Source organism: Eriocheir sinensis, unplaced genomic scaffold (genome assembly GCF_024679095.1).
Source record: "Eriocheir sinensis breed Jianghai 21 unplaced genomic scaffold, ASM2467909v1 Scaffold223, whole genome shotgun sequence".
Classification (NCBI taxonomy): Eukaryota; Metazoa; Arthropoda; class Malacostraca; order Decapoda; family Varunidae; genus Eriocheir; species Eriocheir sinensis.
Genome location: NW_026111525.1, coordinates 373,764 through 398,533, shown reverse-complemented (window position 1 = coordinate 398,533; position 24,770 = coordinate 373,764). Strand labels below are relative to the sequence as shown.

General features: G+C 46.0%; 2 protein-coding genes across 2 annotated transcripts in view; one reads left to right on the top strand and one right to left on the bottom strand.

The window, feature by feature from the left end:
* Positions 1–3,747: 3,747 nt before the first annotated feature.
* LOC126990921 (uncharacterized) overlaps positions 3,748–24,770 on the top strand; it is a 37,512-nt gene continuing 16,489 nt past the window's right edge. The window contains exons 1-6 of the mRNA XM_050849558.1: positions 3,748–3,820; positions 8,205–8,302; positions 15,128–15,224; positions 16,589–16,743; positions 20,246–21,202; positions 23,403–23,762. Of these exons, the coding sequence (XP_050705515.1) occupies positions 3,748–3,820; positions 8,205–8,302; positions 15,128–15,224; positions 16,589–16,743; positions 20,246–21,202; positions 23,403–23,762 (1,740 nt within the window). The remainder of the gene's footprint in view (positions 3,821–8,204; positions 8,303–15,127; positions 15,225–16,588; positions 16,744–20,245; positions 21,203–23,402; positions 23,763–24,770) is intronic.
* LOC126990917 (protein turtle homolog A-like) overlaps positions 12,916–24,770 on the bottom strand; it is a 159,787-nt gene continuing 147,932 nt past the window's right edge. Inside the window, exon 9 of the transcript XR_007744920.1 lies at positions 12,916–13,134. The gene's annotated coding sequence lies outside the window, so the exon portion shown is untranslated. The remainder of the gene's footprint in view (positions 13,135–24,770) is intronic.

Genomic DNA, 24,770 nt, shown 5'->3' with positions numbered 1-24,770 from the left:
TCGCATCTGGTTATGTTGTGGTCACTGCTTGCAAATGGCTCGCCGACCTCACAGGCGGTTATGAGGTGGCTGTCCGTCGTGAAGACTAAATCCAGAATGTTATTTCCTCGAGTCGGCGCGGTAACTGTTTGATAAAGAAATGTATCTTCCGCAAAATTTATTAATCTAGCTCCTTCCCTGTCGGCAGAGTGCAGACCAGTTAACAGAATGGTTATTGAAGTCGCCGCATATTATCGCATTTCTGTTTCTGATAATTTTATTTATCTCTGCGTAGAGATTTTCATCAATGTCTTCATTTGATTTAGGAGGTCGGTAAATTACGCCCGGAATATACTTTTCATTATTGATCGTCGCTTGTACATACAATGAATCATAAGCCTCTGTTTCGGTTGTGTTAAGCTGAATGACTTCTAAAATACTTTTAGCATATATTATTACACCTCCACCTTTTTTGTGTAGACGACACTTAGCAAACGCGTTGTAACCATTGATAGCTACTTCACTTAACTGATGCTTGTCACGCGTATTTAGTTAGCCATGTTTCTGTGATCAAAATGAAGTCGGGTTTTTCAGTAATTGCACGTATTATCAAATGGTTACGCTTCTGAATAATGCTACGGGCATTTACATAGAAGATGTTTAATTTAGTCGCCGAGTGTGCGCCATATATCAACTGTCGTTTCACTGGAATAGTGCGTCAGACCCGACTATCTACAACTACCTTTACCTCACCACCCGCCTATGTGGCTGTTGACCTGGCCGCTACCTCAATGCTCCTCACGTGTTGGGGGTCTGGTGATCTGACCGCTACCTCAGTGCCCCTCACCTGTGTGGCTGTTGACCTGACCGCTACCTCAGTATCCCCCACCTGGGGGTCTGTTGACCTGACGTCCTCCTCAGCACTACACACCTCTACTTCCCCCCTCACCTGAGACCTGACACTCCTACCTCCGTGGACCTCACCGTCTGGGTTAAGACTCCTCCCACTCCCAGCCAAGCCGGAAGTTTCCACACCTCGTTCCTGCTGCACCTGACTTTTCTTTAACTCTTTCAACACTTCCTCATCCAACACTCGGCCCAGCCTCGCCTTGCCTACACAATTTAGGTGAAGTCCATCATTAGCAAACAAGCTCCTGTCATGAATAAAATGATCCCAGACGTCCACAAACATGACTCCCTCACTACTACACAAATCCCTGACACATTCGTTAATCCCCAGCATTCTACTGAGAATGAGGGAACAAACATCGTGCCGAGGAAGCAAACCACACACAACTGAACGCCTCCTGCTGTCCCTCAACTTCCCGACAAACTTCCTGTACTTGTCTAGAACCTCCTCTGACCTATCTTTCACTACATTGTTTGTTCCGACCAGGTAAACAAACACTGTCTCCTCTGAGGGAGTGACGACTAAGTCGTCATCCTTCTCAGCTACATGCTCAATTCTACGTCCAGGGAAAATTACATGACGCCGCCTCGCTCCCTTCCTACAAAACTCCTGGTCCTGCTGTCTAACTAAACTATCACCGACAAGAACGATGCTAGGATCGCTCTCAACTTGGTCTCCTAACACCTGGTACCTGTTCCTCGTCACGACACCACTGTAACTAACATCTGCCACAACAGCCTCACTCCCTTTTCTAACCTGCTGGAAGGAATCTTCTCTACCTCACCTACTCTATCTTCCAACCTCTTTACCTTTTCAACTACCTTGAACTCACTCTCCCCGACACTAGCTACATCCAGTCCCAACACACCCTCCAGAAACTGTACCTTGCTATCTATCGCTTCTAACTTAACACTTTCCTTGTGTTCAGTTTCACAGAAAAAAACATACTGTGTACTCATCATTTTCCTGGTTGAGGAAGTCCTTCGTGAACTCCCTCCTGCAAGTCAAACACGGGAATCTAGCGGCTGGTGGCATTGAGACCTGACTCTGCGAACGGGTCGGAAGAGAAAGCTACCACACCTCCGCTCAGTACGGCTGGCAGAGTGCGAGTGGGAGGAGGTACAAAGAAAAACAAAGACACAAGAATATAAGGAATGAATAAGATACAAGCAGGCGAGAGAGTCTTCACTAAGTAACAAAACCTTCCCGGGCATTCATTATCTATCTCGCCTTCTCCGGAAATTCTTAGCTATTGGCACTCACTAAAGAATTGCACACGTCTTTTTCTTCTCCGCTGAAACTCTGAACTGTCTTGGCAATGACTACACAAACACCAAAGCTGTCCCAGTCGTTCACTAGCTCCTTCCCAAACTTGAAGGGCTTATTAACTATGCTGCTACTACTATTACTACTACTACTACTGCTACTACTATTATTACGACTACTGCTACTACTACTACTACTACTTCTACTACTACTCATAGCTAGGCGTTATCGCGATAAGTTATCGCGATACTTTATCGCTGATAACAAAATCAGGTTATCGGCCATCCGCTACTTATTTAAATATATATCGGTATCTTCGTTACTTTTGTAACCAAACTTGCGATAATCGCTATTTTTGTCCGCCTCTCAGAAAAAAAAAAAAAAAAACGTTGTCTCTATACTGCGCATGCGGGGCCCGGGCGCCCGGTGTTGTATGAAAAAACATCGGGGTATGAAATATCTTCGGTGAAGAGATTTCATACTTAGATCATCAACATTAAAACACTAGGTTATCTTTTTATGTTAGACTCAAAAATCAATATATCAAAGAGAAAAATCATTTACCTTTGCCCCCAAAACTATTATTCACTGCCTCAAATTTGATATTCCATATTCGTTTGTGAGCATGCCATAGTATTGAAGGCACCCGGTGTTGTATTAATTGGTGTCCCATCGTCAAAAGCTGGCGCTTTTGTTTACAAACACTGGTCTCTCGTGAACTATGCATGTTCAGAAAGTAAGCATAGCCCTGTACAGTCTCACAAAGCTTTTTAACACATTAAGAGTATTAAGAGTAGTTGCTGGACATACAGTACCACCATACTCGCTGTTTCTAGAACGACACTCTGTACATATAAATACAACTCGTACAGTGTCATTCTAGAAACAGCGGGGATGGTGGTAGTGGTACTGTATGTCTGATTCAGCCTTCCAGTAACTCTTTATTACGGTTAAAAAGCTTTGTGAGACTGTACAGGTCTACGCTTGCTGGTCTGAGCATGTGCAGTTCACGAGAGACCAGTATTTGTAAACAAAAGCGTTGACGGTGGGGACGCCAAATAACACAACACCGGTTCAGCCGTTTCTAGTATTACCGTCCATATGTATGTGTCAACGTGTGGTTCTCAGGCTTTGTAAGTTTTCTAAAATACAGATAATGAAAATTTGAACTCATCTATGTTTTTTATTTGAAATATCAATATAGTATTGTTTTCGCCTATCGGACTTATCGGTAGCTAGTATCGGAATTGTGGATATATATATCGGTATCGGTTATCGCCTATATTTGTGTTTCCAGTTAACGAATATCGGTTATCACCGATAAGGTTTTCCATTATCAGTTATCGGTTATCGGGAATAAGGTTTTCTGTTATCGTGCCCAGCTATGCTACTACTACTACTATTAACAATATTAACAACAACAGGAATGGCGTCACTATAAAATACTTTCTTGTCCCACTTAGAACGGACTGGGCCGACCACCAGGACCCCTCGGAAAGGCATTCTTGACAAGCGCTCAGTCCCAAACGCAAATAAATAGATAAATAAATGAATTAACTATATTATTCTTTTCCTTTTTGTTGCAGTGTTCAATGGCCGAGGTGTGTGCCAGGGCCGTGGTGGTCGTGGTGATGGTGATGGGGGCGGCGGTGGGCTGTGAGTCAGGTAAGTGGGAATGATTACTGCTTCCAGGCCGGTGACCCCTCTGTGTGTATGTGAATAGTGCATGACGGAGGTGATTGTCTCTGGAATGGAGGCATACATTCCACGTTCTTTCCAGCTTCGACTTGCTTAGCTTCGTTATGAATGTCGTTTAAATTTATCTTTAACCCGGTTGCAGCGACTGGCCAAATTTGCGGCTTTACCGTGTAGCAGCGACGGGCCAAATTTGTGGCTTTACCGTGTAGCAGCGACGGGCCAAATTTGCGGCTTTACCGTGTAGCAGCGACGGGCCAAATTTGCGGCTTTACCGTGTAGCAGCGACGGGCCAAATTTGTGGCTTTACCGTGTAGCAGCGACGGGCCAAATTTGCGGCTTTACCGCCAAATTTGCGGCTTTACCGTGTAGCAGCGACGGGCCAAATTTGCGGCTTTACCGTGTAGCAGCGACGGGCCAAATTTGTGGCTTTACCGTGTAGCAGCGACGGGCCAAATTTGCGGCTTTACCGTGTAGCAGCGACGGGCCAAATTTGTGGCTTTACCGTGTAGCAGCGACGGGCCAAATTTGCGGCTTTACCGTGTAGCAGCGACGGGCCAAATTTGCGGCTTTACCGTGTAGCAGCGACGGGCCAAATTTGTGCCATGATATAAACCCCCCAAAATAGATGATACATAATCTGATCACAAATGCTTTGATATATATTATGAAATGGTTTGTGTGAGGGGTGATTTTTCCTCATTTTTCTCGCTTGGGGGGACCATTAAGAAACACGATCCCCGCTGCTACCACCACCGGGTTAAATTTATCTTTAATAGTTTGATGCACATTGCATAATAAAATCGTCATTAAATTACACTTATCAATATAATCGAGTATAGAACATGGTGCCACTATAAACACTTGCCTGCGCCATGACGGGCTGGGGCCGAACACTATCCAGGCCCCTCAAGCAAGCCTACCGGCGCTATAGGCGTAAACGTAAAAAAAAAAAAAAAAAAAAAAAAAGCGGTTGCCATATAGTAGTAGTAGCGGTAGAAGTAGTATTAGTATTAGTAGTAGAAGTAGTAGTAGTAGTAGTAGTAGTAGTAGTAGTAGTACATAAGAACATAAACATAAGAACGCAGGAGTCTGCAAGAGGCCGGTAGGCCTGTACGAGGCAGCTCCTTTGACCCTAAGCTCCCGTGTATCTAACCCCACCTAATATCGCTGTCCATGAATTTATCTAGTCTATTTTTGAATGTGACAATTGTATTGGCACTCACCACATGACTGCTAAGCCTATTCCACTCATCCACCACCCTGTTAGTAAACCAATTTTTGCCTATGTCCCTGTTGAATCTGAATTTATCCAGTTTAAACCCGTTACTTCGTGTCCTACCCGGTTCTCTTACCAACAAAACCTTATGAATGTCTCCCTTATTAAAGCCCTTCATCCATTTATAAACCTCGATCATGTCTCCACGCACCCTTCGCCTTTCTAGAGAATGCAAGTTTAACTGTTTGAGTCTTTCCTCGTATGGCAAGTTTCTCAACCCCTGAATCATCTTAGTCATCCTCCTCTGCACCGATTCTAACATTTTGATATCCATTCTATAGTAGGGTGACCAGAACTGAACCGCATAGTCAAGATGAGGTCTAACTAATGCTAAATATAGTTTGAGGAAGACTTCGGGGCTTCTGTTGCTTACGCTCCTTGAAATAAATCCCAGTACCCTATTAGCTCGATTTCTAGCTTGAATGCATTGTGCCCTTGGACGGAGATCAGAGCTCACTAAGACCCCTAAATCCCTCTCGCACCCAGACCTACTTATGAGAGTGTCATTTAAGCAATAGTTATGTGAGGGGTTGTTCCTACCTACACTCAGAATACTGAGTGTAGTGGTAGTAGTAGTAGTAGTTACAGTAGTATTTCAGAGCCGCGTATTTACCGGTTTCTGGCCCATAACTGTTGCCAAGAAACACCAATGACTAACCATTTTAACGATAACTATATATTATTGGGGTGATGAATGCTGTTTTTGGGTCGGAGAGGACTTCAATTAATTTTCCTTTTTTTTTTTTGCGGAGGGGAGGGGAGATGGGTGTTAGAGATGAGCGAGATACTGCTGGAAGAGGGTGTTGTTGGAAGTGTGTGTGTGTGTGTGTGTGTGTCGGTAAAACATAAGAGACAGGTAAGGCGATGCTGTGGTGGGGGTCTAAGGCTTGGGTGAAGTGTCAGTCTATCCGTTCGTCCTCACTTGTTCTCCATTTCCTCCTCCCTCCTCGACCTAAGTCTATATATACAAAGTCAAGTCACTCTGCTTCAAAACTGCGACCGGTACGCGCAGGAGGCGGCTTCGGGGCGGAGCAGCGGGATGACGTCACTTGGAGCCCAACAAAATATATACCCGCCAGTTCAGGGGTGACTAAAGTTGGGGCCTATGTGTGCACTCTGGATGTCTCGCCTACTTTCACAGCGCGTTCAGGCAAGCCACTGACGAAAAAAATATGTCTTGTTATTGTGCTATTGCGTGACTGTAATTTCAATGCCTACAAATGGCGGTGTGGGGTGTGAGGGAGGGCATGTTGAAGTGATTGATTTAAATTAGTCCGCCTTTCTTCGTTTTCTCTAAATCCCTGTTTCCACATTCTCTAGTTTGGCTCCAAGCAACGTCACGCATAAACCACGCCTCGGCTGTGTCTCCTCTCACAAACCTGCGTATGACTTGACTTGGTATATATAGACTTAGTCCTCTACTATCTTCTTCATTCCCGCCTTTCATTCATTTTTTCATTCCCTCCTCTCTTCCTCCTTTCCTGTTCTCTTTCTTCCTCTCTCTTTCCCTTTCCTCCTTCCTTCCACTTCTCTTTTCCACCTTGATTCTCCCTCCATTCTCTTCTTTTCCCCCTCTACTCATTCTTTCATTCTTTCCTCTCTTCCTCCATTCCTGTTCTCTTTCTTCCTCTCCTTTCTCTCCTTATATTCTTTCTCTCTCTCTCTCTCCTCCTTTCTTCCACTTCTCTTATCCACATTGATTCTCCCTCCATTGTCTTCTTTTTTCCCTCTACTCATTCTTTCATTTTTTCCTTTCTTTCTCCTTCCACTCTCTTCTCTATTCCCTTCCACTCATTCTTCTATTTTTCCTTCTCCTTCTTCCCACTTCCATTTTTCTTCCTTTTCTTTTCCTCCCTCTTCATCTTCCCTCGTTTATCCTTCTGTTCATTTTCGAATTGTTTACAAATGTGTATACATATAAGGGTCTGTTAACTATACACCTATTTATCTATCTATGTGCACACACACACACACACACACACACCAGCCTTGGCAAATTATCGTACTCATCGCACTGCATTTTCGGAGTTTCTGACCGATAACTATAGCAAAAATAACAACAACAACAACATCGATAAGTAACAGTTTTAACGCTAACTTTATTTTTCTATCGTTATTTGGTAAGGTGCGAGAGTTTGGGGCTTAAAAAGGATAAATACAATGTGGTGAGTACGATAATATGGCAACGCTAACACACACACACACACACACACACACACACACACACACACACACATACACACACATACACACACACACTTATAACTTATAGATACAGCAACATGTCTTGGCCGTCTCTATTTCACGATCTGTCTGTCTCTCTTTCCATCTATAGATACATACACTCATACATACATTCATACATACATATACACACACAGCAATTCGATTTAAGTAAGCTTCATTTCCTTTCTAAGTTCCCGACGCAGCGATTGAGGGTGGCTTTTTTTTTTTTTCTTTTTTTTTTTTTACGTCGTGGCCTATTGCGCCGGTAGGCTTCTTCCTGGTGGATCCTGATGCTCGGCCCAAGGCTTCTTCCCGGTGCGGCCTGATGGTCGGCCCAGCCCGTTCTGGCGCAGGCGAGTGTTTATAATGGCGCCATCTTGCATCGGCTCATGGTGCCCTCCCGGAGCTCATCTTTAATCCTAGAATCTAGAGTCCGGGTTGATAGGTAGTCTTCTGGATAGCATGTGGGTAGTTTTAAGCCACTCGGCGGCGGCTGAAAAATCCCAGTTTGGTGGCACCGGGCGGGGACTGAACTCGCTTCGTCCTGAACGCGGCGCCGTCATGCTATCCATTCAGCCACCGGCTCCCCCGGCGTGAGAGTTTATAATTTATCTGTTAATTCGTCTATAGTTTCATCCATCTCTGGTCTACACATTCAATTTCATACATATACACAGCGTCACTTTTTAACCTTCCTTTCCTTTCTAATTTCCCGACGCAGCGAGGGAGAGAGGCGTGACAGCATCTATTTATCTGTCATTTTGTCTACCTATACATTCATCTATACTTTGATACCTATACAAAGCAACCCTTCTTAACCTTCCTTTCCGTTCTCCCTTCTCGACGCAGCAAGGGAGGTTGGCGTGGTGAGGTTCCAGACAAGCGACGTGGCCACCACCGAGTCTATGCTGGACACGGGCCTGGGTCGCATTCCAGCCCTCAGACAGGTGAGTCTCTATGCATTGTTTCAGCTCTGCTGGATGACCTGAGGATATACTTTTCAGATTTCCCGCGAATTTCCTCTGCTTGCTCTGTCAAGCTGTTCTTTCTCTCTACTTGAATTCTAAAGTGTAGCACATCTTGACCCACTCTCCCTTCGCTGAAATCTCCATTTTGGGAGATTTCAATGTTCACCACTAGATTTGGCTTTCATCCCCTTGCACTGACCAGCCTGGTAAACAAGCCTACAACTTTGCTATCCTCAATGACCTAGAGCAGTTGGTTCAGCACCCTACACGTATTCCCGACCGTCTTGGAGACATGCCCAACATTCTAGACCTCTTCCTTACCTCTAACCCTTCTGCTTACTCTGTCAAACTGTGCTCTCCGTTGGGCTCCTCCGATCAGAAACTTATTTCTGTATTCTTCTCTATCGCTCCTGTACACCCTCTGGACCCACCGAAGAGGCGATGCTTCTGGCATTTTGCTTCAGCTCGGTGGGACGACCTGAGGATGTACTATTTAGATTTCCCGGGGAATGATTACTGCTTCCAGGAAAGACCTCTCTGTGTGTGCCCAGCGCATTACGGAGGCTACTGTCTCTGGAATGGAGAGACACATTCACGTTTTTTCTCTCTACTCCTCATGCTAAAGAGCCTAGTTTCAATCACGCTTGTTCTCGTGCTATGTAAGATAGAGAGATAGCTCACAAAAGGTAGGAAAGTTTCGTTTAGTCGGCGCAACATCTGTGGTCATATGCCGGAGAGAGACAGGAGGGGAAGGAATTATAGAAAGGAACATATCCCAGGAGACGGGACAGAACCCTCAATTAATACCTGGTACCCATTCACTGCTGGGTGGACAGGGGCATAGGGTATCGGAAAAGCCGCCCAAATTTTTCCACTCCGCCCGGGAATCGATCCCGGGCTCTCTCGGTTGTGAGACGAGTGTGCTAACCACCGCACCACGAAGCCCCCGCTCACAAAAGTATCTGAGCCTTCACACTCCTACTAATCACGATTCTTTATATTTCCGGCTGGAATCGTGCCAAATAATTTCTTTGACGTTCCAAAAATTTTCATCAATAGAAAATCTCAAAATCTTGCACACGAAAATTCTTCGGGATATTTCTGGCAACTAGACAAAAATATATCAGTCAAATTTTTGCCTTGAACAGCGCCAACCCTATTCTCCGACTTACAACAAGAACGACAAAAAAAAAAAAAAAAAAAATAGAAAATTTAAAAATCTTGCCCACTAAAACTATTGGTCCTTGTGTGCTTCGCTACTCCGCGGGCCAAGCTTCGAATCCGTACCAATCGCAGCGAACGGGTTAAAACTAAGTCTATATATACACCAAGTCAAGTCATACGCAGGTTTGTCGGAGGAAACACGGCCGAGGCGTGATTTATGCGTGACACTGCTAGGAGACAAACTAGAGAGCGTAGAAACAGGGATTTAGAGAAAACGAGGAAAAGCGGACTAATTTAAATCAATCACTTCAACATGCCCTCCCTCACACCCCACACCGCCGTTTGTAGGCATTGTATTTATAGTCAGCAATAGCACAATAAAAATACATATTTTTTCGTCAGTGGCTTGCCTGAGCGCGCTATGAAAGAAGGCGAGAATGCACATCCAGAGTGCACACACGGCCGCAACTTTTGTCACCCCTGAACTGCCGGGCATTTTTTTTTTACACCTTCAAGTGACGTCATCCCACTGCTCCGCCCCCAAACCGCCTCCTGCGCGTACCGGTCTCAGTTTTGAAGCAGAGTGACTTGACTTGGTATATATATATATATATATATATATATATATATATATATATATATATATATATATATATATATATATATATATATATATATATATATATATATATATATATATATATATATATATATATATATATATATATATATATATATATATATATAAATATATATATATATATAGATAGATAGATAGATAGATAGATAGATAGATAGATAGATAGATAGATAGATAGATAGATAGATAGATCGATCGATAGATAGATAGATAGATAGATAGATAGATAGATAGATATAGATATAGATATCCTATTGTCCTTTAAAACTGTGCTTCTGTGCTGACACCCTGCCTGGTCAAACTCTTTCGCCTCTGCTTATCAACATCTATCTTTCCTTCCTGTTGGAAGTATGCCTTTGTACAGCCTGTGCCTAAGAAGGGTGACCGCTCCAATCCCTCAAACTACCGCCCAATAGCTTTACTCTCATGTCTATCTAAAGCTTTTGAATCAATCCTTAACCGGATGATTCAAAGGCACCTTTCCACTTTTAATCTTCTATCTGATCGCCAGTATGGATTCCGCAAGGGGCGTTCTACTGGCGATCTTCTTGCTCTCTTAACTGACTCTTGGTCATCCTCTCTTAGCAGTTTCGGTGAAACTTCCTCTGTTGCGCTAGACATATCGAAAGCCTTCGATAGAGTCTGGCACCAGTCTTTGCTTTCTAAACTGCCCTCTTTCGGATTCTATCCTTCTCTCTGCTCCTTTATCTCCAGTTTCCTTTCCGGCCGTTCTATCTCTGCGGTGGTAGACGGTCACTGCTCTTCCCTTAAACCTATCAACAGTGGCGTTCCACAGGGCTCTGTCCTATCACCCACTCTCTTCCTGTTATTCATCAATGATCTTTCCATAACAAACTGTCCTGTCCACTCGTACGCCGACGACTCCACTCTGCATTATTCAACTTCTTTCAATAGAAGACCATCAAAACAGTAAGTACACAACTTCAGACTGGAGGCTGCAGAACGCTTAACCTCAGACCTTGCTATCATTTCCGATTGGGGCAGAAGGAACCTTGTGTCCTTCAATGCCTCAAAAACTGAATTTCTCCACCTATCAACTCGACACAATCTTCCAAACACCTATCCCCTATTCTTCGACAACACTCAGCTGTCACCTTGTTCAACACTAAACATCCTCGGTCTATCCTTAACTCAAAATCTAAACTGGAAACTTCTTATCTCCTCTCTCGCTAAATCAGCTTCCTCGAGGTTGGGCGTTCTGTATCGTCTCCGCCAGTTCTTCTCCCCCGCGCAGTTGCTATCCATATACAGGGGCCTTGTCCGCCCTCGTATGGATTATGCATCTCACGTGTGAGGGGGCTCCACCCACACAGCTCTTCTGGACAGAGTAGAGGCTAAGGCTCTTCGTCTCATCAGCTCTCCTCCTCCTACTGATAGTCTTCTATCTCTTAAATTCCGCCGCGATGTTGCCTTTCTTTCTATCTTCTATCGATATTTCCACGCTGACTGCTCTTCTGAACTTGCTAACTGCATGCCTCCCCCCCTCCCGCGGCCCCGCTGCACACGACTTTCTACTCATGCTCATCCCTATACTGTCCAAACCCCTTATGCAAGAGTTAACCAGCATCTTCACTCTTTCATCCCTCACGCTGGCAAACTCTGGAATAATCTTCCTTCATCTGTATTTCCTCCTGCCTACGACTTGAACTCTTTCAAGAGGAGGGTATCAGGACACCTCTTCTCCCGAATTTGACCTTGCTTTTGACCACCTCTTCTGGCTCTATTATGGGAGCAGCGATTAGCGGGCTTTTTTTTTATTATTGTTTTTTTGTGTGCCCTTGAGCTGCCTCCTTTGTTGTAAAAAAAAAAATATATATATATATATATATATATATATATATATATATATATATATATATATATATATATATATATATATATATATATATATATATAGACTTAGGGTTAGACATCGCATTGACCACTCTACCATTAGCTACAACGAAGTGATACTGGCTACAGGTTTTAGTATTGAGTCCCTTACTTTTTATATTCCAGATACTTCCGTCAACTAACAGAAAGTCTTGATCAAATTTACGACATCTTCCCCGCCTCTCTTAAGTCCTGATGTCGCATGTCTCCAAAAAGCTGAGCTCTACTTTTCAATAAAATTTCACACTGGGCTATTGAGGCAATATTTCTTCTAGTCAGACTCAGCCATGAAGTCTGTCTGGGTGTGTTCCGACTCCAAACCTCTCCCAATGGACCCCACCGCCCCCTCACTGCAAAAATCTCCCTTGACAAGCTTTTACCCTCCCATGGCGCCTTGTTCAAACCCTCCATTGCTGTGTTCTTTGTTAAAGCACCTCACCTAGAATACGCCGTTCAGTTCTGGTCACCAAACTATATCAACGATCAGGTCTTGCTAGAAAAGATACGGCGACGAGCAACCAAACAAATTCCAGCGCTCCGAAACTTGCCATATGACGAGCGTTTAAAGCGTCTAGATATGTTTTCCCTAAAAAAGCGAAGGATAAGAGGGGACTTAATTGAAGTGTTCAAAATCCTTAATGGATTCGACAACATTAACCCAGATAGTCTATTTCAGAGAGACACCAACACAAGGACACGCAGCAACGGTATGAAGTTAAAGGGAAATCGATGTAACACATCGGTGCGCAGAAGTTTTTTCAATAACAGAGTCGTCGATCACTGGAATAGACTCCCACCGTCAGTAGTTAGCGCACAGAGTATTAATAGCTTCAAGTCTTCTTTGGATAAGTACTTCAGGGATATAATATTATACTGACCCTTTTCTCTTGTTTTCAGACAGATTGCAGCAAGACCTCAACCTATATTCATATAATTCTCCCCCACAACCTAGATTGCAAGTAGCGAAAGTCAACAATAGAGTAAAGCAACAGTTAATGTCCGCATGACAGGTGGAGTGAGGTGTGGGTGCAGTAAGGTGACAGGTTACTGGTGCGTGCCTAGTACCGCCGGTAAAACGAGGATCAAGCCTCCACCTGTGCCCCTGAAACTACACCTCACCCATCATGAGTATTAGGAGGGATTCTGGGGCTGCCCTGTGTAGGCCACTCGTCCTCTTCCAGTCTCCCTGTATTTCTATGTTGTTATGTTCTTATGTAATGAAGTCCTTTTCCCCCACAGCTTAGGTCACCAGTAGTGTAAGTTAAGGGTAGTAATTTCCTCTTATTTCTCTCTTTACTGTAAAATTTCCATGTCCCTTTCTTCCTAAAAGGTACATGGTGTTCTCTTCTAACTATTTCCTGCCGGCACGTTGCCGGAGGGAGAGGTGGGTGGGGAGGAGCCTTCATATTTTCTGTCCTATCCTACCACACGTAGTTTACTAGTAGTAGCGGTAGTAAACACGTAGTTTACTAGTTGTAGCGGTATTAAACAGACACCCTCGCCATAGACCGATAGGTCTTCTGGTGTCTGTTCAACCTATGTATTCCTATGTATTCCTATGTATTTCCCCCTCCCAACCCCTCCGAGACGCTTTTAAGGACACGAAACACCCCACCTCCTTACCATGAAAATCTCCCTTGACAAGCTTTTACCCTTCCATGGCGCCTTGATCAGAATCCCTCCATTTCTGTTTTTATTTCTTTTCTAACCTTCTCACTTCCCCCCACCCCCCTCCCCCTCAACCCCTCCGAGACGCTTTGATTAGGAACACGCAGCACGCTGCCTCCTTACCACGAAAATCTTCCTTGACAAACTTTTACCCTCCCATGGCGCCTTGCTCAGAAACCCTCCATTGCTATTTTCTATTTCCTGTTTATAAGCATCTCACCTCTCCCCCCCCCTCCTCCCTCCCAGCCCCTCCGAGACGCTTTTAAGAACACGTAGCACGCCGCCTCCTTACCACGAAAATCTCCCTTGCCAAGCTTTTACTCTCCCATGGCGCCTTGCTCAGAACCCCTCCATTGCTTTTTTTTTTTTTTAGCATCTTAACCCCCCTTCCTCCCCTCCCCCGTCAACCCCTCCGAGACGCTTTAAGAACACGCAGCACGCCGCCTCCTTACCAAGAAAATCTCCCTTGACAAGCTTTTACCTTCCCATGACGCCTTAACCTCAACCCTCCACTGCCTTGTTCTTTGCTCACTCCCCCCCCCAGACGCTTAATTAAGGGTATGGACACAGTGAACTCCGCCTTCTCATCGTCAAAATGTCCCTTCACAAAGTTAATCTTTTTTTTTTAAATCAAAGGATACGGCTCAAGGGCAACAAAAAGAGTACACACACATAAAAACCGCTACTCGCCGCTCCCACAAAAGTAAACAGAAAGTTGTAAAGTTTCGTTTAGTCGGCGCAACATCTGTGGTCATATGCCGGAGAGAGACAGAATGGGAAGGGATTATAGGAGAAGGGAACAGACCCCAGGAGACGGGACACAACCCTCGATTAATACCAGGTAATCATTTACTGCTGGGTGGACAGGGGCGTAAGGTATCGGAAAAGCCGCCCAAATTTTTCACTCCGCCCAAAAAGTAAACAGGCATGGCGCCTAACCCTCCATCCTTGTATTGTTCTTTGTTTATACACCTCACTTTTCCATTTAAGCTCATCCCCTTTACCTCCATAACCCTCATCACTGCTCCCACCACCATTTTTTTTTTTTTTTTACGTCGTGGCCTATTGCGCCGGTAGGCTTCTTCCCGGTGGATCCTGATGGTCGGCCCAAGGCTTCTCCCCGGTGGGGCCTGATGGTTGGCCCAGCCCGTTCTGGCGCAGGCGAGTGTTTTATAGTGGCGCCATCTTGCATTGGCTCATGCTGCCCTCCCGAAGCTCATCTTTAATCCTACAATCTAGAGTCCGGGTTGATAGGTGGTCTTCTGGACAGTATGTGGGTAGTTTTAAGCCACTCAGTGGCGGCTGAAAAATCCTAGCTTGGTGGTACCGGGCGGGGATTGAACTCGCGTCGTCCTGAACGCGGCACCGTCACGCTATCCACTCAGCCACCGCCTCCCCAATTACCACTACAGCCCCTCCCCTACTCTCCCGTCTCCCAGGTGACACTGTTGGTCCACCTCAGGCTGCATCGCGTCACCTCCCACATCCCGCTGCTCAACTATGCCGTGGAGGGCACTAACGAGGAGCTTTTCGTGGGTGAGTGAGTGTGTGTGTGTGTGTGTGTGGGGTGGGGGGTGGGTGTGGGGTGCAGCAGTTAAAGAGTTATAGCTATGTTTATGTCTATTCACCTCATACCACTTTATGCTTTCACCCACGGTTGGCAGATTATCGTACTCAAAGGGTTGTGAGTCTCTTCCAGTCTTGGCAATGGTAGACTCCTTCCTCCTTGGTGTTCATTCTTCTCAATTACTGCCTCGTATTTACCGGTTTCTGGCCCATAACTGCTGCCAAGAAACACCAATAATTAACCATTTAAACGATAACCACATATGAAGGCATTTATTGGGGTGAGGAAAGCAGTTTTGGGGTCGGAAATCGGCAATCATAAGAGGCAGAGTACGACAATCTGGCATCGTTGCAAATTATCGTACTCAGCGCATTGCATTTTCCTTGTTTCTGACCAATACCTCTAGCAAAAGAGAACGAAAACCATCGCTCTTTAACAGTTTCAACGATAACTTTAATTTCCTATCGTCGTTGTGTGGTTACGACGGTCTAGGAGCTTAAAAATGATAAATACAATGCTCAGAGTACGACAATGTGGCAACGCTGGAGCCTCTCACCCTCTCCCTCTACTGCCCGCGCTTCCTCTCCCCCACCCCCTTCGTACCCTCCCAAGAGCTGGTGCCGTAGAAGGACATGGACGTGTGGGAGGGGTGGGGGTGGGGGGCAGCAGTTATAGGGTCGTATCACAAGACATATCGCCACCCAAGAACACATATCTGACAAGGCTTTCGCAGGAGTTGTGGTCATTTCCAGGGTAGTTTTATGACCCTGGTGGTAGTCTGACCCTTCTTCTGTACCATGAGCCTAAAGAAACACTCATTAGAACCCGACTGACCCCCTCTTTGACCTTTATTGGGTCATATTACAAGACATATCGCCACCCAAGAACACATATTTGACAAGGCTTTCGTAGGAGTTGTGGGCATTTCCGGGGGTAGTTTTATGACCCTGGTGGTAGTCTGACCATTATATTCTGTACCGTGAACCTAAAGAAACACTCATTAGAACTCGATTGATCCCCTCTTTGACCTTTAGAAATAGCTGATGTGATGTGGCAAAGTGTCTTGTAATACCAGCCTATAAAGAGTTATTGGTATGTTTATGTCTCTTCACTTCATACCACTTTATACTCTCACCCTCTCCCTCTACTACCCCGCCCTGCCTCTCCCCCGCCCCCTTCCTGCCCCCCCAAGAGCTGGTGCCGAAGAAGAAGGACATGTTATAGAGTTATTGCTATGTTTATGTCTCTTCACTTCATACCACTTTATACTCTCACCCTCTCCCTCTACTACCCCGCCCTGCCTCTCCCCCGCCCCCTTCCCTACCCCCCCAAGAGCTGGTGCCTAAGAAGAAGGACATGCACGTACAGTGTTGCGGCGGGCTCGTCTCCCAGGCGCTCAGGTTCAAGCTCAAGATGTTCCGCTGGCAGCACATATGTGTGTCGCTCAACCTGGACACCCGTGTGTTGCACGTCATCTACGACGACCTGGTGCATGTGTGTGTGTGTGTGTGTGTGTGTGTGTGTGTGTGTGTGTGTGTGTGTGTGTGTGTGTGTGTCATTCACCTCTTGGTCTGCTGCGGGTCCCTCTCGAGACAACTAGCCATTCCCCTACGGAAGAAGCACAGAGCTCAGAGATAATGTGTGTGTGTGTGTGTGTGTGTGTGTGTGTGTGTGTGTGTGTGTGTGTGCAAAATTCAGGCAAGACGGGGGCCTCGTGAATGCATATCTTCGGCTTGCATGTTAAGGACGTTCATTATTGAATTGTTTGCGGACCCCTTGGCTTGGGAAAACAATTAAATGATATTCTCGTATCAATTAAATCGACAGATCCCAAGTGATAAATTGGCGAACTCACTTTTGGATCAATAATAAGAGTGACGACAATGATGATAATAATAATAATAATAATAATAATAATAATAATAATAATAATAATGATAATGATAATGATAATAATGATAATGATAATGATAATAATAATAATAATAATAATAATAATGATGATGATGATGATGATGATAATGATAATAATAATAACGAAGCTATGCAAGCCGAAGCTGCACGTAATCGGGCAACAACCAGCGACGGAAGCGGCAACTTGATATTCTGAAGACCTGTTGAAGCTATGATTTTATTCCCTACTTGTCCTGCTGCTGCAGAGCCCAGTCCACACAGTGTCATTCATTTCCTTATTTATTGTAATGTTTCTTGGTGAATTTTGAGTCCTGGTTTAGGGCCGCTTACACAGTCATTTTGTTTGTTTTGATCGTTACCAATGGCGGTGATCACCGCTATAGTATTTCCACGTAAAACTGGCCTATGGGGTAGCCTTGCCCCGCACCTTGCCACACACTCTCAACACCTCTCGCTTCCTCTGCAGCCGCCATTACACCATCGGCCAGTTTCACGTGGAAAACTATAGCTTTGATCGCCGCCGTTGGTAACGATCAAAACAAACAAAGTGACTGTGAAAGCAGCCCTTAGTCATGATGTGCTTTGATGCCTCGCAGCCATAATGTAAACACTGGCCAAGGCAAGAACACTCCCTCCTCATTCATCGTGCTGTCATTAATTCTCAAGTTTTTTGGAAAGTTTCGTTTAGTCGGCGCAACATGTGTGGTCATATGCCGGAGAGAGACAGAAGGGGAAGGAATTATAGAAGGGAACAGACCCCAGGAGACGGGACACAGCCCCCGATTAATACCTGGTACCCATTCACTGCTGGGTGGACAGGGGCGTAGGGTATTAGAAAAGACGCCCAAATTTTTCCACTCCGCCCGGGAATCGAACCCGGGCTCCCTCGGTTGTGAGCCGAGTGTGCTAACCACTGCACCACGAAGCCCTTATTAATTCTCAAATGTATTTCCATTATATATAAATAATAAATGGTCATAAGGAAAAGCCATTATAAGAATAACTACATTTAAATGCAAACAGTGCTGATTCAAAGAGGCACCAGAGCGCGAGACACGGTAGGCTATGTCATGACAGACGGAATTTGCCGCAGGTTAGCTCTATGGCGCCGCTATAAACACTTGCCTGCGCCAATACGGGCTGGGGCCGACTACCATTCAGGCCCCTCGAAGAAGCCTACCGGCGCTATAGGCGTAGACGTAGACGGAGACCCAAGCAACGCCGTGAGCCATCCCTAGTAACTGATCTTTCGCGCCGGGTTAACGATAACATTAATAATAATGATGATGATTGTGCTGATAATAATAATAATAATAATAATAATATTAAATAATAATCATGATACTACTACTACTACTACTACTACTACTACTACTACTAATAATAATAATAATAATAATAATAATAATAATAATAATAGTAATAGTAATAATAATAATAATAATAATAATAATAATAATAATAATAATAATAATAATAATAATAATAATAATGGTAATGATAATGATAATGATAATAATAATAATAATATTAATAGTAATAATAATAAAAAAAAATAATATTAATAATAATAATAATAATAATAATGATAGTGATTGTGATAATGATAATGATAATGATAATAATAATAATAATAATAATAATAATAATAATAATAATAATAATAATAATAATAATAATAATAATAATAATAATAACAACAACAACACACACATTGTACCTTCCGGTTTCTGACGCATAACTATTGAAAAAAAAATACATGGTTTCAACAATAACTTTCCTTCCGTATCGTTATTTGTGCAGGAGCAACAGTTATGGGACTTAAACTGATGTATGCATTGTTCTGAGTACCTAAGTCTATATATACCAAGTCAAGTCACTCTGCTTCAAAACTGCGACCGGTACGCGCAGGAGGCGGTTTTGGGGCGGAGCAGTGAGATGACGTCACTTGGAGCTAAAAAAAAAAAAAAAATACCCGCCAGTTCAGGGGTGACTAAAGTTGGGGCCGTATGTGCACTCTGGATGTGCATTCTCGCCTCCTTTCACAGCGCGTTCAGGCAAGCCACTGAAGAAAAGAATATGTCTTTTTATTGTGCTATTGCGTGACTGTAATTCCAATGCCTACAAACGGCGGTGTGGGGTGTGAGGAAGGGCATGTTGACGTGATTGATTTAAATTAGTCCGCCTTTCTTCGTTTTCTCTAAATCCCTGTTTCTACATTCTCTAGTTTGGGTCCAAGCAGTGTCACGCATATACCACGCCTCGGCCGTGTCTCCTCTCACAAGCCTGTGTATGACTTGACTTGCTGTATATAGACTTATATATATTGGCCCGCAGTACCGGACCTCCAGTACCCGGCAGTGTCCGGCACCGCAGCGGTGGGTGGTGATGTCAGTACCCGGTAGTATACGTACCACTTTTATGCAGCTCTTCAGCTTCATATCATGGTGTGGCACAAACACAATTGATATCTTACCGACAAACCTCAGTATCGAGTCTAACTCTTGGCGGCCATCTACTTCTGACCGGTACGAGCCTTGCGGAGCGGCGAACTCGTCTCCCAGACTCTAACCCTCAGACCTCAAGTGCCTCAGACAAGACGCCTTGGGGTTGTCTTTGTCCCCGAGTCCCGCTTTACGGTACCGGTGCTGAGACGTTTTGTGCCGATAATAGTACCATTGCGTTGGCATCGTTAGCACTGGTACTGGTTCCGGTACCTCTCCAGCCCTGCAGTGCGCTTAGTGGCTAACCAAAGTGGACGTAACAAGTAGTTCCTGCAAGGGGTGGTGTGCGGTCTCTTCCATATAAAATCCGACAAAAAACTGGTTAATATGTATACTCTGGGTGATCAGTATTCTTTGAAATGCACTGTTTCATTCATTCCGTCTTTATTGGGTTTCTCCCAATATTGAATCAACTTGAAATATTCATCTACTTCACTACTGGTTGCAAAGTATTCGCACAAATGACGTGACTTCATTCACGCGGAGTTGCTGATATGCAAGTGTTCTGGAGACACACTGAGCGCCGCACAATAAACCTTCCCTCGCCTAACTGAGAGCTTGGCTTTTAACAGGAGTACCGGCGTCACCTCTCAATGCCTGATGTGGACCCTGGGGCGCGGCTGGAGGTGCGCGGCGGCGGCCGTCTGGTGGTGGGCCAGAAGCTATACTCCCTGGCCGGGGACTTCATCGTGCTGGAAACCCTGGACGGCGAGGTGGGTGACTGGCGGCTGTACGACATAGCCCTGGAGCCGGCCCAGATGAAGGAGCTGCTCGCTTGCCGCGACGTGAATGACCTGCGGACTCCGATGATCGACCTGTGGAGCGGCCACTTCAAGGTGCTGGGCCCCACCGCCAGGCGCAACATAACGCTGGCCGAGATCTGCAGCGACAGGGTCTCGGGCTTCTACTTATTCTTCCCGCAGAAGACGGCGTTCAGCAATGCGTTCTCTTGGTGCCGCAAGCTCAAGGGTAACCTCATCCTGCCGCAGGAAAACGTCACCAACGCCTATTTCTTTGAACGCTTCGTCAGTTACAAGGACGAATGTGACGACATCTGGACGCACCTCTTCTGGATCGGCTCCAGCGGGAACCTGACGAGCCGCGAGTGGGAGAGACTGACGGACGGCGAGCTCGTCACGTGGCACCCCTTCTTGAGGGAGTACCGCACCGTCACGCCGGAGTTCCAGTGCATCGCCGTAGTCACCCGACCCTACAAGTGGGCGGCGTGCCCCTGCGACATCGAAACGTGTGTCCTCTGCAACTTTACCACCCACCCAGAAATGCGGCTGCGCGGCCTCTGCAGGGACTCCTCCTTCGACAGGCGCTTCTCCTTCCGCGATAACCGGGACTACAATCTGATCTTTGACGGTCTGGCCCACGTGATGATGAAGGAGCAGAACGGCACGTGGATCATGCGGAGCCGCCTCTACCCAACCCTGAGGGCCCGCATGGTGTCCCAGTGGGTGGGGCAGTACCCTGTGGGCGTCCACACGTGGCTCATCGAGGGTGACAGATGCCACCAGAAGGAGGTAAGTATCTGTAAAAAACTTAGTCACAATTTCTTTCTTAGGCGCTGATAGGTAGCTTGCCTGAGGGACCTGTCGAGACTTGCCTCCGCACCACCTGCCCATAGACAGAAGACGGGGAAGGGTGTGTGCCTTGATGTGCGGGGCGGCAGCGAGTCCTTACCTACCAACCCGCCGTGACTTTACTACAGTTTATACTTAGTGTAGAAATACGACTCCCAAGCTAAACTTTGGTTTGGAGAAATTGCCGTTGTCGCTTGAGCACTCTTAATCTGAACTTCCAAGGACTTCCACTATTACGGTAAGGCTTGTATTACTCCAGTAGCACACACAATCACTAAAGAAACAATGAACACCTTCCAGAGCTAAGTACATAAACATAGAACATTATTTGAACGGATATACACATCGTGTTGCAAACCTGCTAATATATCTCACCGCTGCCACCAGTTTATGTTAGCAGTTTTCTGTCGACAAATTGTCTGCAAGCATGAATGTTAGCAGACTTGCACTACGATATATATATATATATATATATATATATATATATATATATATATATATATATATATATATATATATATATATATATATATATATATATATATCCGTCCACACTCCATTTTATGTTTGTGCACCTCAGTTTGGGAAGTGTTAATATATTTATTTAGTGTTTCTGCTCGTTACAAGATTATTATAACTTTTTTTTTTTTTTTTTTTACATTGCTGCCTATTGCGCCGGTAGGCTTCTTCCCGGTGGGTCCTGATGGTCGGTCCAAGGCTTCTTTCCGGTGGGTCCTGATGGTCGGCCCAGCCCGTTCTGGCGCAGGCGAGTGTTTATAGTGGCACCATCTTGCACTGGCTCATGCTGCCCTCCCAGAGCTCATTTTTGATCCTAGAATCTAGAGTCCGGGTTGATAGGTGGTCTTCTGGACAGCATGTGGGTAGTTTTAAGCCACTCGGCGGCGGCTGAAAAATCCCAGCTTGGTGGCACCGAGCGGGGATTGAACTCGCGTCCTCCTGAACACGAGGCCGTTACTCTGACGACTCAGCCACCGCCTCCCCATAGACTACTACAACTACGGATTCCCTACAGTCAGACCTCACCAAACTACAGATATTGAACAAAAAGTGGCTGCTACAATTCAGTGAAGAGAAATGTAAAGTCCTGCACCTTGGGAGGGGATATCCAGCACACCAATACCACATGGGAAACACTCCACTATCCACCACAGAGGCAGAAAAAGACCTGGGAGTGTATGTTACCAGGCTACCAGTGAAGGGATATCCAGCACACCAATACCACATGGGAAACACTCCACTATCCACCACAGAGGCAGAGAAAGACTTGGGACTATATGTTACCTGGCTACCAGTGAAAACCAAATCCGTGCCAATCGCAGCGGACGGGTTAACGAAGCAGCGGAAGTCCCTAAAGTTCAAATTAGTGTGGTTGAGCGTCGACGGTAATACTTTTTCTCTCTCTCTCTCTCTCTCTCTCTCTCTCTCTCTCTCTCTCTCTCAGTTTAGCTATGGGGTCGTCTATATACACAAGTACATACACAATATAGCACAGTTACGGCGTGCGGGGCGCACACCAAGGCACTCACCCTTCCCATGGCCTCGCCCTGCAGGCTGGTCAGCTACAACACCCTGTCCTTGTATAGGCATGGTGACAGACACTGAGCAGCCACGTCTCGCTGTCTGTTATAGCCCTACATACTACCTATCAGTGCCGAACTTCCCAACTAATTTAACTAACTAACTAACTGTTCCTTCTCTTCCCCCGTCGCTAAGGCTTACTGTTCAGGAAAGCTGGATAGTTTCGTTTAGTCGGCGCAACATCTGTGGTCATATGCCGGAGAGAGATAGAAGGGGGAAGGGATTATAGGAGAAGGGAACAGATCCCAGGAGACGGGACACAACCCCCGATTAATACCTGGTACCCATTCACTGCTGGGTGGACAGGGGCGTAGGGTATCGGAAAAGCCGCCCAAATTTTTCCACTCCGCCCGGGAATCGAACCCGGGCTCTCTCGGTTGTGAGCCGAGTGTGCTAACCACTGCACCACGAAGACCCCCTTATTGTTCAGGGTTCCTTATTTTACCTTTGTCGCACACGTCCAGCCGTGGTCGCTTGTTCAACGTTATGTTCAGTGTCTGCCCTGTTCCTCGTCTTTACCGCTAACAGCCCCCGTCTGCAGGTTGAACTGCTGCTGACGTCTTGCCACAACGACGAGTACACGTGTAACGATGGGTCCTGCATCGAAAAGAGCCGCCGCTGTGACCTGAGCGTGGACTGTGACGACCAGAGCGACGAGATGGACTGCTCGGTGGTGGTGGTACCCGAGGGATACCCCGAACAGCTGCCGCCGCCCACCTACAAGAGCACGCCGCTGCCCATCCTCTTCGCCCTCAACATCACTTCGGTGAGGAAGTTCAGCTTGGCGTCCTTCACCATCGAAATCGACGTGTACATAAGGACGCAGTGGAGGGACCGCCGCCTCAAGTACAAAAACCTGCTGGCGAACTTAAAGGCCAACAAGCTGCAGGAGTGGACCGAGGTGAGGCCACGGAAGGGTGCTGTGAGTGAGGGAGTAGTGGTGGTTGTGGGAAAGTTGGAAAGATTCGTTTAGTCAGCGCAACATCTGAGGTCATATGCCGGAGAGAGAGACAGAAGGGGAAGGAATTATAGGAGAAGGGAACAGATCCCAGGAGACGGGACACAATCCCCGATTTATACCTGGTACCCATTCACTGCTGGATGGACAGGGGCGTAGAGTATCGGAAAAGCCGCCCAAATTATTCCACTCCGCCCGGGAATCGAACTCGGGCTCTCCCGGCTGTGAGCCGAGTGTGCTAACCACAGCACCACGAAAAAAACCCACGGAAGGGTCCTGTGAGGGAGGTCGTATTGGTGGTTGTGGGGTGCCGCTGTAGTGACACGACTAGCCTGATAGGCCAGGAGCCTCCCATAACTCCCTCTGCCAGTGGGGTACCTCTTTGGCCGACTGGATAAGGAGTGGCTCTCCCGTATCGCTGGTCGCGGGCTCGATCCCCGGCGCCGGCAAACCTTTCCTTGTCTGGATTAATTTCTCGTGTGTTTCGTTACACACAGTAGCCGTGTGGGAGTATAGAAAAGAGAAAATTCTGGCATTTCACCGTCCCTAGTACAACGTGTTGGAGTTGGTGGTAGGGTGGGGGTGGGGGGGGGGGGGGGCAGGACGAGGGACAGAAGTGTTTTGTCCTGCAGCAAGGAAATACCTCTTTAGCGAACACCAAGAGTGCGGCAGCCAGTTAATGTTAAGTCCCGTTCACACTGTGCCAACTCTGGGCCACGACTACCCACGACTCTAGATTACACGAGGTCTTGGGTGTTAATGTGAAAGGGTCGGGCATGTCTTGAAAGAGGTCTTGAGACCGTTGACGAATGCTGCGCCGACGTCGTGACGGGAGTCTGGAGTAGTGAGTTTTTATTTTTTATTTTTTTTACGTCGCGGCCTATTGCGCCGGTAGCCTTCTTCCCGGTGGGGCCTGATGGTCGGCCCAAGGTTTCTTCCCGGTGGGGCCTG